This window comes from Suncus etruscus, chromosome 12 (genome assembly GCF_024139225.1).
Source record: "Suncus etruscus isolate mSunEtr1 chromosome 12, mSunEtr1.pri.cur, whole genome shotgun sequence".
Taxonomy (NCBI): Eukaryota; Metazoa; Chordata; class Mammalia; order Eulipotyphla; family Soricidae; genus Suncus; species Suncus etruscus.
The window spans coordinates 76654495-76669478 of record NC_064859.1 but is presented as its reverse complement, the minus strand read 5'-3'; the positions used below and the strand labels follow the sequence as shown (position 1 = coordinate 76669478).

At 45.4% G+C, this 14984-nt stretch overlaps 1 protein-coding gene across 1 annotated transcript in view; it reads right to left on the bottom strand.

The window, feature by feature from the left end:
• The window catches only part of LPIN1 (lipin 1), a 159268-nt gene that overhangs the window by 44312 nt on the left and 99972 nt on the right, over window positions 1-14984 (bottom strand). Inside the window, 5 exon segments of the mRNA XM_049784553.1 lie at window positions 3555-3665; window positions 5637-5762; window positions 7473-7786; window positions 9135-9230; window positions 10000-10200. Of these exon segments, the coding sequence (XP_049640510.1) occupies window positions 3555-3665; window positions 5637-5762; window positions 7473-7786; window positions 9135-9230; window positions 10000-10200 (848 nt within the window).

Sequence of the window (14984 nt, the reverse complement as noted above, 5' to 3'; positions counted from 1 at the left end):
AGAAAGAAAAAAGAAAAGAAAGAAAGAAAGAAAGAAAGAAAGAAAGAAAGAAAAGAAAGAGGGAAGGGAAGGAGAAGAAAGGGGAGAGGAGAGGAGAGGAGAGGAAAGGAAAGGAAAGGAAAGGAGGAGGGAAGGAAAGGAGGAGGGAAGGAAAGAGGAAAGGAAAGGAAAGGAAAGGAAAGGAAAGGAAAGGAAAGGAAAGGAAAGGAAAGGAAAGGTAAGGATAGGAAAGGAAAGGAAAGGAAAGGAAAGGAAAGGAAAGGAAAGGAAAGGAAAGGAAAGGAAAGGAAAGGAAAGGAAAGGAAAGGAAAGGAAAGGAAAGGAGGGAAGGAAGAGGGTAGGAGGGTAGGAGGAGGGTAGGGGAGGAGGACAGGAGGAGGAGGGGGAGAGGGAGGGAGGGAGAAGGGAGGTAATTTTTAAACAGAGAAAGGCAAAAAAGTTTTTCCTTCCCTCACAGTGATGACCTATTCATCCCTCAACCTGCTTTCAATTCTTCAGCACATCCAGTCTCTCAGCTCTCTCCAAATCTCCATATCTCAACCTTTCAACTCTCAGGCAACTGCAAAACACTATTTCTGATACATGCCCAAAACTTCAGCCTCAAGGATTTTTAAACCAGCACTGTGCTTGGAAACAGGGAAATTGCATCAGGAGCTAACTTTACATACGTGCCTCGCCTCACACCACAAACTTGCTCAGACGTGGCAGGCAGGCGCTGCCACTCCAAAGAGCTAACAAAACCTCAAATGCTCCCAGTGCACATCAGAAATGCACCATTTCCTAAGTTCTTTCAGACACTGTGGGTCGTGATGCTTTGCTCTTAGACCAGCTTTTCATCAGCTGAATGTGGGTCCTCCTTGCCACATTTTCTATGGTCTTTTTCCCGAGTCCTAAGGAAAGCCTGCTAGGGTTCTAACACAGTATCCAGGCCAAGGATAAAAATAGTGTGTTGCAAGATATTTAACTGAACTCTCCACAACATGCAAATCACAAGAAAACCAACACCCAATTCATCCCTGGAAGGTTCTAAGTGATCAGGTGGGTTTCCTACAGGACAGGCAAGAAGTGACCCCATTTTTCTTAGTGTCTGTCTCTTTCACTAGCTCAATACCACTTTCCTGCTGACACAGAAGAGATCCAGGAAGATGAGAGAATCACATATGGCCCCAACAGGATGGTCCTGGGTCTATCTCATTAGGATCCCTGGCTTCATACAGAACCCCCTTCTCAGACACCTAAACGTCAGGCAGCCTCACAGAGCACTCAGGCTCTATTTTCAGGGTCTGTGGAGAAGACCCCAGAATAGCCTCCACACCAGCACACACACAGGCTTATACTCGCACGCAAAAACGCACAGCACAGGCTAGCATTCACACATGTGATACACACATACACACATGAACACACTAATACTGACACACATACACAAAGACTAGCACCTGCTAACATATATACTCATACAAGCTAAAGCACACATGCAAACACACACAGGTGGTGCACATGCACAAATTAACACACATGACCTTTTGGACAGTCCCCCAAAAGGATCTTGTGGCAAAAACAGTTCTTTGACTTCCAACATTCCTTGTTCCTGACTAATGAAAAGGCCTTTCTCCAGGAACCAGAGCTCCCTGCAGTGCCCACAGTTCTGCTCAGCTGCTGAACCATGTGGCCAGAATCCTCCCCCACCCCATTCCAGAGTCCTAGAGGAAGAAGTCGACTCTTTCTACTCAATCCCCCAGAATGCTGTTTCCACACCTGCCCACATTCACAAGCTAAGTTCCTTCCTTGAGAGGACAGGGACATCACAACCCATTCCTGCCATGCTTTTCTCTTAGTTCCTCTAAATATGAGTGATCTTCTTAAAAAAACCTAACTGTAGGGAACATGGCCTAGCATGAGGCCAGGTCCTTGAGTCTTCTTGTGGAATTCAGTATTGGTTCTCATCAAAACTCAAGCCATTATTCAAGGGCCTGCAGTGCTGGAGACACAGCCAAACTCCTGGTCAGTGGACATCATGAAAACTACAGTGACCCGGATTGTGCAGACACCAGCCCTTGGACATCGAGCACATCTAACAAAGCAACTCCTGGCTACCTGATATCCTAGCTTGTGTAGGGAGTTCTGAGTTTGCCAAGTCCTGTTCCTCAGAATCAAGACCTGGGTGAAGTTCCTTCCAATAGGCAACCACAAACACCAGGATCTGTTAGTTCTGGTGCTGAGCCCTTGGGATTCTGTACACATGTAAACACACACTCTCTGTACAGCTTACCAGGGAAATGTAGACTGAAAGGAACATTCCCAACACCAAGAGTGACAATGAGAAAGAGGATTCCAAAATCTCCCTTCAGTAAACACAGGACTATGTTTAAGTTTACTAAACTTGGGATCAAGGGTTGCTCAAACAAAGGGAGCCTACATAGCTGTGTCTGAGTCACCCACATGCTAGTAGCCAAAAGTTTTGCCAGTCCCAATTAGGCAGACCCATCCTGACTGCTAGTGACCAGGTCTACCACGTTTTGGGGTGTTTTTTTTTTTCTTGTTGTTTTGGTTTCATTTTTATTTGGGGGCCATACCCAGTGGTGCTCAGGGTTTTCTCCTGACTCTGCACTCAGGTATTATTCCTGACAGGGAAATATAGGAAGCTGGGGATTAAAGCCAAATAGAACACATGCAAGGCAAATGCCCTACCCTCTGTACTATCACTCCAGGCCAGTGTACTACATTCTTAAATGCTTCTGTAATCTCTGAAGAAAGTCCCTCCAAAATCTTGATTCCTTAATCAAAAAAGAAAACAGTTTCCAGGCAGAAAGTAACCTTAACTTTATTTGCCATAGTTTGATGAAGGAAACAATCTAAGTCTACATTGGAGGTACCCAAACATTTTTAGTCTATGTTCACATCTATAATAGAAAAAAAAAATCACTCAGCTCTTCACCACCAGCAGCTGAATTAATACGAGAACAAGAAAGTTATACCTAAGGCAACTATTGCAGTAATGCAATAATCTTCTACCTGGCAGACAGGTGAAGGATCTGCAACCCCAGGGCACAGAGGCAAAATTCTGCAGCTACCGCATCAAGAGAAAACACAAACCAGTGACCCTTGCTCTCCTAGTCACCAAACTTCTCTTCTTGTCATATGAAGGAGAACACCTGACACAGAAAGGTGATGAGCTACTTAAATCATTTCTGTAATAATTCCCCCTGGATAAAAATGGCATATGCTGAAGAGTGCCCTGCAACTTACCTGCTGAACAATACAAGATGCAAAACAAACAGTCACAGCCCCAATTTTCACTTTGATTATTCTCTCTTGCAAAGGATACCAGGAATTGGAAAGAATTGCAGACTCCCTCATCAATACCAAAGAGTCAAATTTAGCACTTAAAAATATCTATTATTCTACAAAAACCTAAAGCGAAAGAAAAGTAAATCAAGAAGATATGTCTTTATACGTAATTTGGTTGGTTAGTTGGAAAAATAGATTTTAAAGTATAAGGTTAAAATGATCAGTAAGGAAGGCACCCAGGTGGGGAAAACACCCCTCTCTACCTTTCTGGAGCAGGGAACTGGGAGCACTGTGGGGGACAAGAACTAGAGAGTCCGCCCTCGGCCGCCACTGCGAGATGAGATGGGGGAGTCCTTTTGCAATCTATTGGACTACTGGAGACCAGCGCAGGTACATGGTAAAAAGGAAAATGAAATCATAGGTCAATGAAATAAAATAAAATTTGACATCAGACACTTGTAACAATCACAACCACAAGACAAAAATTGGACACTGAAATTGGTGATCTGAAATCACTTCAAAAACAGAACTATGTGAATTTTGTGAACCACAAAAGGGAAAGAAATAAACTACCCAAAGCCACATTCATTTTCACTTTCTGTTCTACAATCTATGAAAGCTTTGCCCACACAACCATGGAACATTGCCTGACCTCATGTCCTTATTCCAGAGACAGATCCTTGAGCTATGGATCATCTCTTTCAATACTATGTCCACTTCCAAGTATAGAAAGGTGCCCCAGTAGCCTAATTTATATTTATTCTAAAATGGTCATGATTCTAGATTCATGGAGCAAGATGTATGCACAGCGGAGAAACATATTTGAGGCTGTGTTTCAAACATTTTAAGTTCCAAATTTAAATATGTAGATTTTTTTTCATCCATGAGCGGCTCCTAATTGCTCTATGTCATTTTTTCTTCCAGAAACAGTTTCCACCCACATGCCCTGCTAGATGAGCTATCCAAAGGCTTAAGGAGAGCTGCCAGATGTTCCCCACCAACATGGCAGCATTAACCTGGACTGATACTATGGAGTGCTCAGGATGGGAGGAGTCCAAATAGGGGTACAAGGAGATCCTTATTTTTAAAGATGGGATGTGAAAACAGGAATGGAAAACATCTTAGTCTGTTTCATCAAACTTTGCAGAGTTGTATCTTGGATAAACCAGCTTCCAGTGAAACAGACCATTGCCATGAAGCATATAGATTCCTTTGAGACTCTGAGCCTCATTCCAAGGACAGATTATAGCCACCTGGTTGGCAAGGGTTTGTGTGGGGACAGGGCTGGTATGGAGGACACTGCTGCATAAGGGGGTGGCACAGCCCAAATGAGCAACATTCCTTGTTGAGGTCCTAACAAGTAGGCACAAGCCTGATCTCTTCCTCTAACCTCAACAGCAGCTCTGCTGTGCTGACTCTGGTCCAGGCAAGAGGGGGATGGAACTTCCAAGGGCCTGGCTGACATTGGGAAGTGGGGAGCTCCACAGCACATGCCAGCATCCTTCCGCTCCCATTTTAACCCAGAAGTCAACATAGCCCTACTCTACATTTTCAGCGCTCTGGTGCTTCATCATTGAGTCCTGAGCATTTGCTTCACTTCACCACTCGGCCAAGCTCTGTGAATCCTCTCCCAGAATAGACTCTACCAGGAATTCTGTACACCCATCCCATGTGCAGTGAGCTGTGGCCCACTGGAGATCACATGCCACCATACCAGATATGACAGCTTAGCCACCCAGGGTCAATGTTTGTCCCAAAAAAAATGCCTATCTTGTCCCAGGTGAGGAGGAGACTTAGAACACAACCCCCTCCCCTCAGTTCCTCTAAAAACTCTAAGCAGAGCTCCCAAGTTCTCCTTGTTTCTCTGGCTGAAAACTCTCTGATCAGCATGTGGTCAGAGAGTGTCACAGAAGTACACCCCATCACCTCAGTCAACTGGGGTCGACTACTGCAATTCTAATTAGAATACCAGTGACAGGCGCATGACCTGTCATGACCTGACTATGCTTTCTTTATTGCAGGGGAGCACCTAAAGACCCCACCAACAGGTCTCAGCAACTGTGATAGGCTCAAGGCCAGTGTCCAAGGATATAGAGCTGCTCAGCATTTACAGTGCCTAGAATCACCCAGATCTCCCTGGCAGAGGACTGGAACCCAGGTAAAGTACAGTCCTGAACACTGCACTGTCTTCTGGTCCTTGATTTCTTTTCATTCTTTATTTCTTCCTACACTAATTTGCCTTTTTCTGGTGCTAATAATTTATTTATATTTTGTTAAACGTTTCTCATCAATGACTTAAAAGTTCCCTGGGCTAGACAGGTAAACTCACAAACACAGCAAATCACCTTGGACTAGGTGTCCATTCTCTATCGGAATTAGGGTAAGATGCTGACTGTGGGTAAGTCGGAACTGGGGAAAGATTCTTCTCAGAAGCATCATCTTGGAATGGAGGCTCATCACTAGGAAGGGTTCTGGTGAGGGGAAAAAAAGACAAATCAAAGAATTATTAATAATAGATTCACAAGAAAGCTAATTTCCACTTTCCTTGAGTATCTCATTCGATTAACAAGATCCTTTTACAAACCAGCCAGATAGATTGCAGGCTATGGATAAGGGGAAATGAGATGAAGACACATAGAAATGTGTTTTGTGTGTGCATCCTTTGATTACTTTACAAATTTTGTTACTGCATTGGGGTAGGAAATATGATAATTGGGTTAAAGTTTCTTGCCTTGCACACAGCCTACTCCAGCATTGTGTATGGTCCATCATACCCCATTAGGAGTCACTCCAAACACAGAGTCAGGATAGCCCCTAAATTACCCAACATATCTCCCACAAAAAATAAGTCACATGAAAACATATGTGCCACATCATTAATCAATAGGGAGATAGAAATCAAAACATTATAACCTCTCACACTACAGAGACTGCCACACATCAAAAAGGACAGCTAATGTGGGTTCAGATGTGTGGAAAAAGGGTCGCTCACTCAATGCGAGTGCATATGTTAACTAATCCAGCCTTTTTGGAAAACAATATGGATATTCCTAAAAAGAAAAACTAGAACTTGAGCTCCCATATGACCTAGCAATACTGGTCCTGGGAATATATCCTAGGGGCCCAAAAGCATAGAAAAGCCCTACGTACTCATATGTTCATTGTGGCACTATTCACAATAACATAATCTGGAAACAACCCAAGTGCCTAAGAACAGATGAGTGGATAAAGAAACTAGGGTACATCTAAACAATGGAATACTATGCAGCTATTAAGATAATTGAAGTCATGAGATTTGCTCATACATGGTAGATGTAGCAGAGTATTATGCTGAGTGAAATGAGTCCAAGGGAAAGAAATATAAAATGATAGCACTCATTTGTAGAACATAAAAATAAAATAAGATAGTATGGCAATAAGTCCCAAGACAATAAAGTTGCAGGCCAAGAGGACCAGTCCATGGTAGGAAGCTGGCCACAAATACTGGGGGAGTGCAGTTAGGACAGAGAAGGGACCACTATGACAATGATAATTAGAAATGATCACTCTGGATAAGAACTAGGGTTGAAAGGAGATACAGTGATATGCATAATACTGTATAACATATTATGTTATAGCATTAACATATTGCCTACCAGTATCTTAAAAGGAAAAAAGAGAGAGACAAGAAAAATGTCTGCCATCCATGCAGGCAGGGAAGATGGGAGGGAAAAGGAAACATTGGTGGTAGAAACTGTACATGGTGAAGGGATTGGTGGTGTACACTGTATGACTGAAAATCATAAACAACTTTGTAACTATGTATCTCATGGTGACTCAATTAAGGAACAAATTTTATTAAAAAAAAAAAAAAAAAAAAAATTCATTCAGAGCTGGGACTGTGGTTCACTGACTGGGGATGTGTCTCAGTGGTACAGTTCATGTCTGTACCACATCAAGCCCTGGGTTTGATCCCTGGCAATAGGCACACATAAACAAGACATGTTTGGAGCCAGGAAGATAACTCAAAGGACTGAACCAATGATTTGGATGTGGGAGGTCAGGGTTTGAGTTGAGAACCTAACAGACTCCCAAGAACCCTGGGTATGGCCCCAAAACAAAAACATCACTGCTACCACCAAAGACCTAATGCTCAGTTGGAACACAAACCCACCCACCCCAACTCCCCCAAAGCAGCTCACACTGATAAAGTGCTGTCCATCGGCTCTATGCCCTCATCAGAGCTCATCTCTATGAGAAACATGTCCTCGTCTTCAGACATGTCCATGTTCTCGTCTCTTTTCAGGCTGTCCAGCTGGGACTTTCTTCGCCTTTTTCTTCTCTTCTTTACCAATGAGCCACTTAAAGGGGTGTCACTGGGAGGCAGCTCCTGGACTGACATACTAGGATCTAGGCCTCTGGTCCTGTCCACAGAATTCCTTTTTAGCTGGCACTCCATCAGAGAGGCTCCCTCCGACAGAATGGGCGAGGTGGCCAGGTGCATGGGAATCACCTCCTGTAAGACATACAAGGTATTTAAGGGGGAAACAAGCTGAGGTGGCCATGTGGAGAAGGGGATGGATAGGTCTCAAATCTCACGGCCTGTAGGTGAAAGGTGAAAAGACACCCAAGCCTAGGCAATGGTTAAACACATCATGTGACTAACAAACACAGTTACCAAGTGGCCCAGTGATATCTGGTTCCAGTTATATACCTGAGATGAAAACTATCATGCACACAAAAACTCATTACAGAAAGCCACATAACTATTTTTTAACAACAGCCAAAAGACAAAGCCCATCTAGTGTCATTGACATGTGAGGGGCAAACATAGAGGAACCTATTCAGCATTGGGAGCAATGAAAGTCATGTTTGCAGGGCCATACATCACAATTCATTCACAGTGACACAGAAAAATATGCCACTGCTCTGGGTTAAAGAGGGATGGGAGAATCAGGTTAGAGGAGACAATGATTAAAAACAGAGTAGCTTCCTGATTCAGAGGGATGAAAATGTCCCAAATTATGCTGGTGGTTGGATATTAAAAAAATAGCTCATGCATTCATCATATGCTTATGAACAGGAGGTCTGGGTTCATTCCTGGTATTGCAGGGTCCTCCTTAATTCCAACACTGCCAAGGACCATCAAGCCAATAGTAGCCCCAGAGCACAGCCAAATATGACCCCAAAACTAAAAAAATAAAAGTAAAATTGTGTTACTCGCATCTCATATAAATGCATGGTACACCAGAAATAGATGGACTATGTTACCATAATTATGTCTTTAGCTGCTAAAAATTTTCAAGTAATAAAAAAATAATTTGGACACCAGAGCAATAGCACAGTAGTAGGGTGTTTGCCTTGCACACAAATGACCTGGGACAGACCTGGGTTCGATTCTGGGTATCCCATATGTTCCACTCCAAGCCTGCCAAGAGCAATTTCTGAGCGCAAAGTCAGAAGTAACTCCTGAGCGCTATTGGGTGTGGCCCAAAAACAAACAACAAAGAAAAGTAATTTGGTCCCTCACTAAATATAATTTGAACACTCAGAACATTTGGGTTGACAACCCAAGATAATTGAACAATTTGGCTAGTGGTTCAGGCTAGCCACTGAGATTTGGTTTCTGTCTCCCTGGACACTGCATGTTGAGGCAGTCCATAAGACTGTTGCCCAGTATTATGTAGACACAGCTCACACCCACCTGTTTGACCACACACCCAACCCTGTTTGACCACAACCCAGCACAGGGAAGCAGGCACCATCTGCATGGCCAGGCACAGATCCGTCTCCACCCACTCTTCCACTCTTCCTGCCACCTGGTCCCCAAGAACCACCGCACCTGGACCAAGCTGTCTCTGTACCTGGTCATTATCAGTCTCCTGAACAAAAAAGGCTTCTCCATTATCTCCCAGTTTCATGTGCAAATCCACAGATTCCCCATTGATCTCTATGTCGACCTAAAGGGAAAGCAAACATTTAAGACAATAAGAACTCAACTTCCCACCTCAGAAACTGCCCACTTCCACCCAGGCATTGAGTCATCTGCAGAAGACACCTTACCATCCCGCACACGTGTCCCTGAACCCAGCATTATCTTCCCCAGTGAGACACAGGCTACCATGTCCATGCCTCAGAGTCCAACCCACACATACACTCATGACTACCCCCAACCCCAGAGCACCAGAGGTGACACAAGGTGACCTTGGAAACAATGTCCACCCACTCTGCCACTAAGAATGCTCTGGTGACACAGACTTCAGCTCAAAGTCCAGCCATAAGACACCCACTCCACCCACCACACCAGTTAATAGAATCGCTCAGATCCTGGCCTTGGAAGGTCCAGCTGAGCCTCCACCATATTGGTGGAGACATAAACAGTCTCTATGGGCTCAGTCTGAATCTCAGACTCACAGAAACTTAACAAACTATGAATCCAAGCAAAGCAATCATCTAGAGGGGCTTTTCTCAAACTTTCCCTATCATGCCCCTTTGTCTCTTCTTTTCTTTCCCGTGTACTCCTGTCCTATCAGCTCTGTGATCTAAACACTGCTTGAGAGGAACAAACAAGGGCCCGTAGCCATATACCTCTCAGGGCCCTGGCACTCAGGAGACTTTGGATGTGAAGCCATCAGGCAGGTGGAAGGCCCAAGGCAGGAAGCAGCTCACATTCAAGGCCCTAGTTACCACAGAAACTCCCAAAGTCTTCTCTAACCCATCCACCCTTACCACTTTCTCCCGGGAGCGCAGAACCCCCATCTTCCCAAAGCGGACGTGGAACGGGGAGCACTGAAGGCTCCCATTGGGCTGGCGAACAACGATGATGTCGATGCATCCAGAGAGTGTGGCAGGGTTCAGACCCTTGTAGAGTTCCTTCACGGTGACAAACACCTGGCCTGCGAGCTGTCCCACGTAATTCATGGTCTGCGCCTGCAAAGTAGACACAAGCCCAAAAAGCACAGTGACTGTGGGGAAAGATGTTAATGGGGAACCACTGGCTCATCATTTCATGCGGGGACATCATGCCCTGATGTCCATGGCTAGTATACTGTCACCTCTCTGAAATGGGTTCCCCAACACCCAACCCTGTTGCCCATCATCTCCTTCTAGGTCCCAAGGCCTGATCCTCTAACAGTCCAATGTTTCTGCTGCCTACATCTTCCTCAGTCAAAATTCTGAGGTTAAGACTCAAGTGACCCGGGGCCGGGCGGTGGCGCTGGAGGTAAGGTGCCTGCCTTGCCTGCGCTAGCCTAGGACGGACCGCGGTTCGATCCCCCGGCGTCCCATATGGTCCCCCAAGAAGCCAGGAGCAACTTCTGAGCGCATAGCCAGGAGTAACCCCTGAGCGTCACAGGGTGTAGCCCAAAAAAAAAAAAACCAAAAAAAAAAAAAAAAAAAAAAAGACTCAAGTGACCCATGTTCGAGACAGAGACCATGTTTCTCTAGATGGATCCAAAGAGCATCTTTCTGAAGGAGGTCAATGAGAGTGAGGAGGACAGAAATTGTGGTCACTCTCCTGCGGGAACTATAAAGAAGCCTAAAAAGGAAATGGGAGCCCAGAGGTAAAGAACTGAGAACTGGCCTACAGTACTAAGCTAGGGGCGCAGGGTGGGGGACCATAGGAGAGGAGGAAACTGGGACCACCATGCAGGAAGGAAATGGGCTTCTGGGGAAAGGTGTGGCATTATAACAAGGTACTCACAAAATCCTACCATAACAGTATTGAAAATCATGGTGTTTAAGATTTTAAAATATATTTTTTAATTAAAAGCTAAATGTTTCATCACTCCCAAGATTCCACCAACTGTGCCAGCGAGTTGACTTGACATTAGTCAGGGGAGAGAAACAAATAGCTTTTTTTTTCCAGTGGCAAAAAGATGGTTCTGATTTAGCACCTGCCTGATTCTCTCCACCACCCTCAGGGAACACTGGTGCTTTGGTGAGTGGCGTAGGTCCAACTGATCAGCTGAAGTCTCTGGGCAAAGAGCCAGGTTGTCTACTCAGAGAGAGGCCTAGTGCTGGGGACAGATACAAAGACCCAGTTCCAGTCCCCAGAGGACATGCACAGGCTTGCTGAGGAGAAAGAGGCAAAGCACAGGCCTACAGTAGCCACCAGCTGACTGTTCAGTTGTTTTCTTTATAGTAGGGCGTCACACCTTGTGGTGCTATGGAGGCCTGGGTACCACTCCTGGTGGTAATGTGCCTGGTGGTGTGGGCCTAAGCACTCAAGATTCATGTCTGGCAGTGCCAAGGGCCAACAGGGTCACAGCTAGCGATGCTTCAGGGATGGGCATAGCGCTGAAGGTGCCAGGGATAGGAATATGTAACTCCAGCATGGCATACCAGTGTTCCATCCCTTCCAGCTAGGCTTTTTAAAGTGACAGCTAAGGAAGCTAAGATCAAGAAAAGAAGCAAGCGCAACACAACATTGCTGGCAGGTATGGAGAAAGGCTAGCAGGCTTGCAGGGAGAAACAGTGAAGAAGGCGAAAAGAAGATGAAGAGGTTCTTCTGGAAGAAGTGCTCCATGGAGGTCATGCCTGCCACACCTGAATACAAGGCAGAACAAGAGCCCAAACATTCCAGAAAATTCAGAAGCTGCCCAGAGGCAATGGAAGTCCCAGAAAGGTTGGAATATCAGAACAAAGCCAAGGTTCCTTAACATAGAAAAGGGGAGGATAAATATGAGGACAGAGAGCTAGTGCAATGGGTAAGGCTTTTGCATGCTGCTGTCCCAGGCTGGATCCCTAGCACTATATATGGTCCCAAGCATACTAGGAGTAAACCCTGAGCACAAGGTCAGGAGTATGCCGAAGCCAAAAAAAAAAAAAAAAAGTGAGGAGGTAAAGAATGGTCAGAAAGAACCTGAAGACAGGAAGACTATAAAGTGGCTGAGGACATCCGTCCAACAGAAGGCAGTGACAGTGGGGACAAAAAGGCAGAGTGATAAAAGTGAGGTGGGCCACACCTATCCATGACCCACCTCCACACAGCCTGTTCTATGCCAGGATGTGGGCTGGACAACCTCCCTCAACTTTAGCTGTTGTGCCTCCCCTACTACTTCCCTCACCCTGGTGGGTCCTTCTCTTAACACTCCAGGCCAGTCCCACTCTCATCTCTACCCCTCTTACAGCACGTAACACTCTGGTAAGCCTGTGAGACCACAGATCTCATACACCAACATGTGATATAATTCAACTTCCAATGGATCCTTAGACCTTGATTTTCAAGTTCTCACCCCTTCTCCTATCCAGGACTCTACAGTAGCACCCACTAGGGACACTCGACACAACACCAGCTCCACCTGCCTGAGATTCTGACAGGGTGGCTGACCACCGGGCTGACCTCTGCTTACAGCCACCCCTAGTTTCCTCACTCTGAGGCATGTTTACCCAAGTGGTGTTCTTCTTCCCAGACCAAAGATAGAGTCAGGTCTCTTCAAATTAAAAAAATGAAAAGTTCCCTCTTGAGTGAAATGTCTGGAAGTGACCTTAACATCCATTTCACAAATGAGGAAACTGAGGCTTGGAAGCCATAGGTGCAAACATCCTGCACAAGAGGGCAATGCCCACATTAGATACCTGCAAGAGCCAAGAAAAGGCCAGAGAGATAAAGACAATAGGGAAGTCTGATCCCTAGAACTGTAAATGGCTCCCAAGCACTGCTCTAAGGAATCCCTATCTCAGGGCAGGGAGTAAACCCCGAGTATAGCCATGAGTGGCTCCCTTCCCACACATACATACACACACACACCCAAAAAGGGCCCAAGAAAATTCTAAACAGTAAGACTGAAAAGATGTAACCTGGCCAGGAACTTGCCCCCAAAGAGAGGAAGCCAGCAGACCTCCAGGAAATGCATTAGAGGCAGGCCTAGACCTGTCTTCTCCACAAAGCCCCAGTTAGGGGGAGAAGAGGAGGCCCAGCTCCCAATGCCAACACAAGCTACATACCCAGTTGCAAAGTTTGCTTAGAGACGGAAGTTTAACTAGGTTTAAGCTTCTGCAAACGCTGCACATTATGAAAGGGGAAAAGGAAAAGGGGGGACTTTGCAACCCTGCCAGGTCACAGGAAATGGTTTTATGAAAGAAATCATGGTCGTCAATGATAATGGTCTTTGCTTAGCAAGAAAGAGAAACTTGGAGCTCTGCAGTTGGGCTGAAGCCGCCCTTCTATAGGACACCACCACCACCCCCTTAGAAAGGGTCTCAAGTTTACAGGATTTTCACAACCACCCTATGTAGCTACCCTGAAGTCCTTCCTGTGAGAAGGCCCAAGGGAAGTCAATGTTTCCTGAAGTGAATGCCCAAGTTCACAGTCATGCCAAGACTTGAATTGGATCTCTGGGTTCCAAAGCTCCCTCTAATGGTGCTGTTAAGCAGGAGAGCCTGAGGTAGCAGGTCAAGCTATTAGGTGTGACCCGAAAACAAAAGTATTGATAAAAACGTTAAAAGTCCCCATGGTATATCCTAATGTCATCACTCTCATGTGCAAACTGCTCACACAGGACAAACCACCACCACTCATGCCCCTGCACCACTGAGGACCATCACCAATAACAGCCCCCGAGAGTATGGAAAAATATGGAAGGGCCCATGGGCTGCATCCTTTATTCCTTTATTCCAATGAAGTTCTTCAAGGATGTCTTCTCCCCTCACTGCAACCCGTTTCTCATGCATGGGGTGAGTAAAGAAAGACACTGGACCTGAAAACCATATTCTGGCTGTGGCCAGGCAAAGAGAGCCTCACTTCAATTCTAAGCCCCAAAACCAAACATCCATTCAGAAATGAAGACAATGAATTTTATCTGGCTATGTGTTTTACCACATATTCTTTTTCTGTTCTAAATGGAAGGGTATGGTAGGAAATAACTTGGAATAACTGGGGTGAATACTGAGATGAATATGGCTTGGCTAAAATGCCTCAAGAGAGCTTGGGCCTGGCAAGTTTGTTTGATGCCAGGGCCATTGGGGGACAAGGACCTGTCTCCCCTCTGTTCTGCCTCTTCAAAGGGGTGTCTTCCCAACAAAAGCCGGGAAAAATCTTAGAAAATATAAATTTCACGCCTTCGCTTGAGTCTGGGGGAAAAGGCTGAGAGAAAAGGTTGGTTCAGGTTGACTGAAGAGAGGAGCAGGCCAGGATGGGCCACCCTAGAGACTCTTGCTGGCTCCACTCACCGCACTTCCGCTTCTGGCCTGGGTGGAAACTCAAAAATATGGAGGGCTGGAATGGGGACTATTTGTTCTGGTGGAGCAAGCAGCTTCGATTGCTTCAAAAGGAACCAAAAGTCCTTGAAATTTAGAGAAGACCAGAGAGTGCTGATCCGCTAGGCATCCCTGTCAACAAATCCACTCACTTTCCAATCAGTTGCTTTTCACCCAAAAAAATCTCAGTAAAAAAGAAAAGATGTCCTAACATACCAATGTCAATTGCCCTTTAAAGTAGAATCCCATAACCCCAGATCAGAGGGGCCTAAAGGAGAGATGGATTGGGGGAGAGGAGAGGATGGTATGGTGTGTGTGTGTATATATGTGTGTGTGTGTGAAAGAGAGAAAGAGAGAGAGAGAGACAGGGAGAGAGAGAGAAAGAAAGAGAGAGGCAGAGAGAGAGAGCATGTGACTGTGTGTGTGGGCATACAACAGAATGCATTTTGTTAAACGTGTATGTGTGTTAGAATGTGTGTAACAGCACTCCTGAAATAATCCTCATTCCCTGAGTT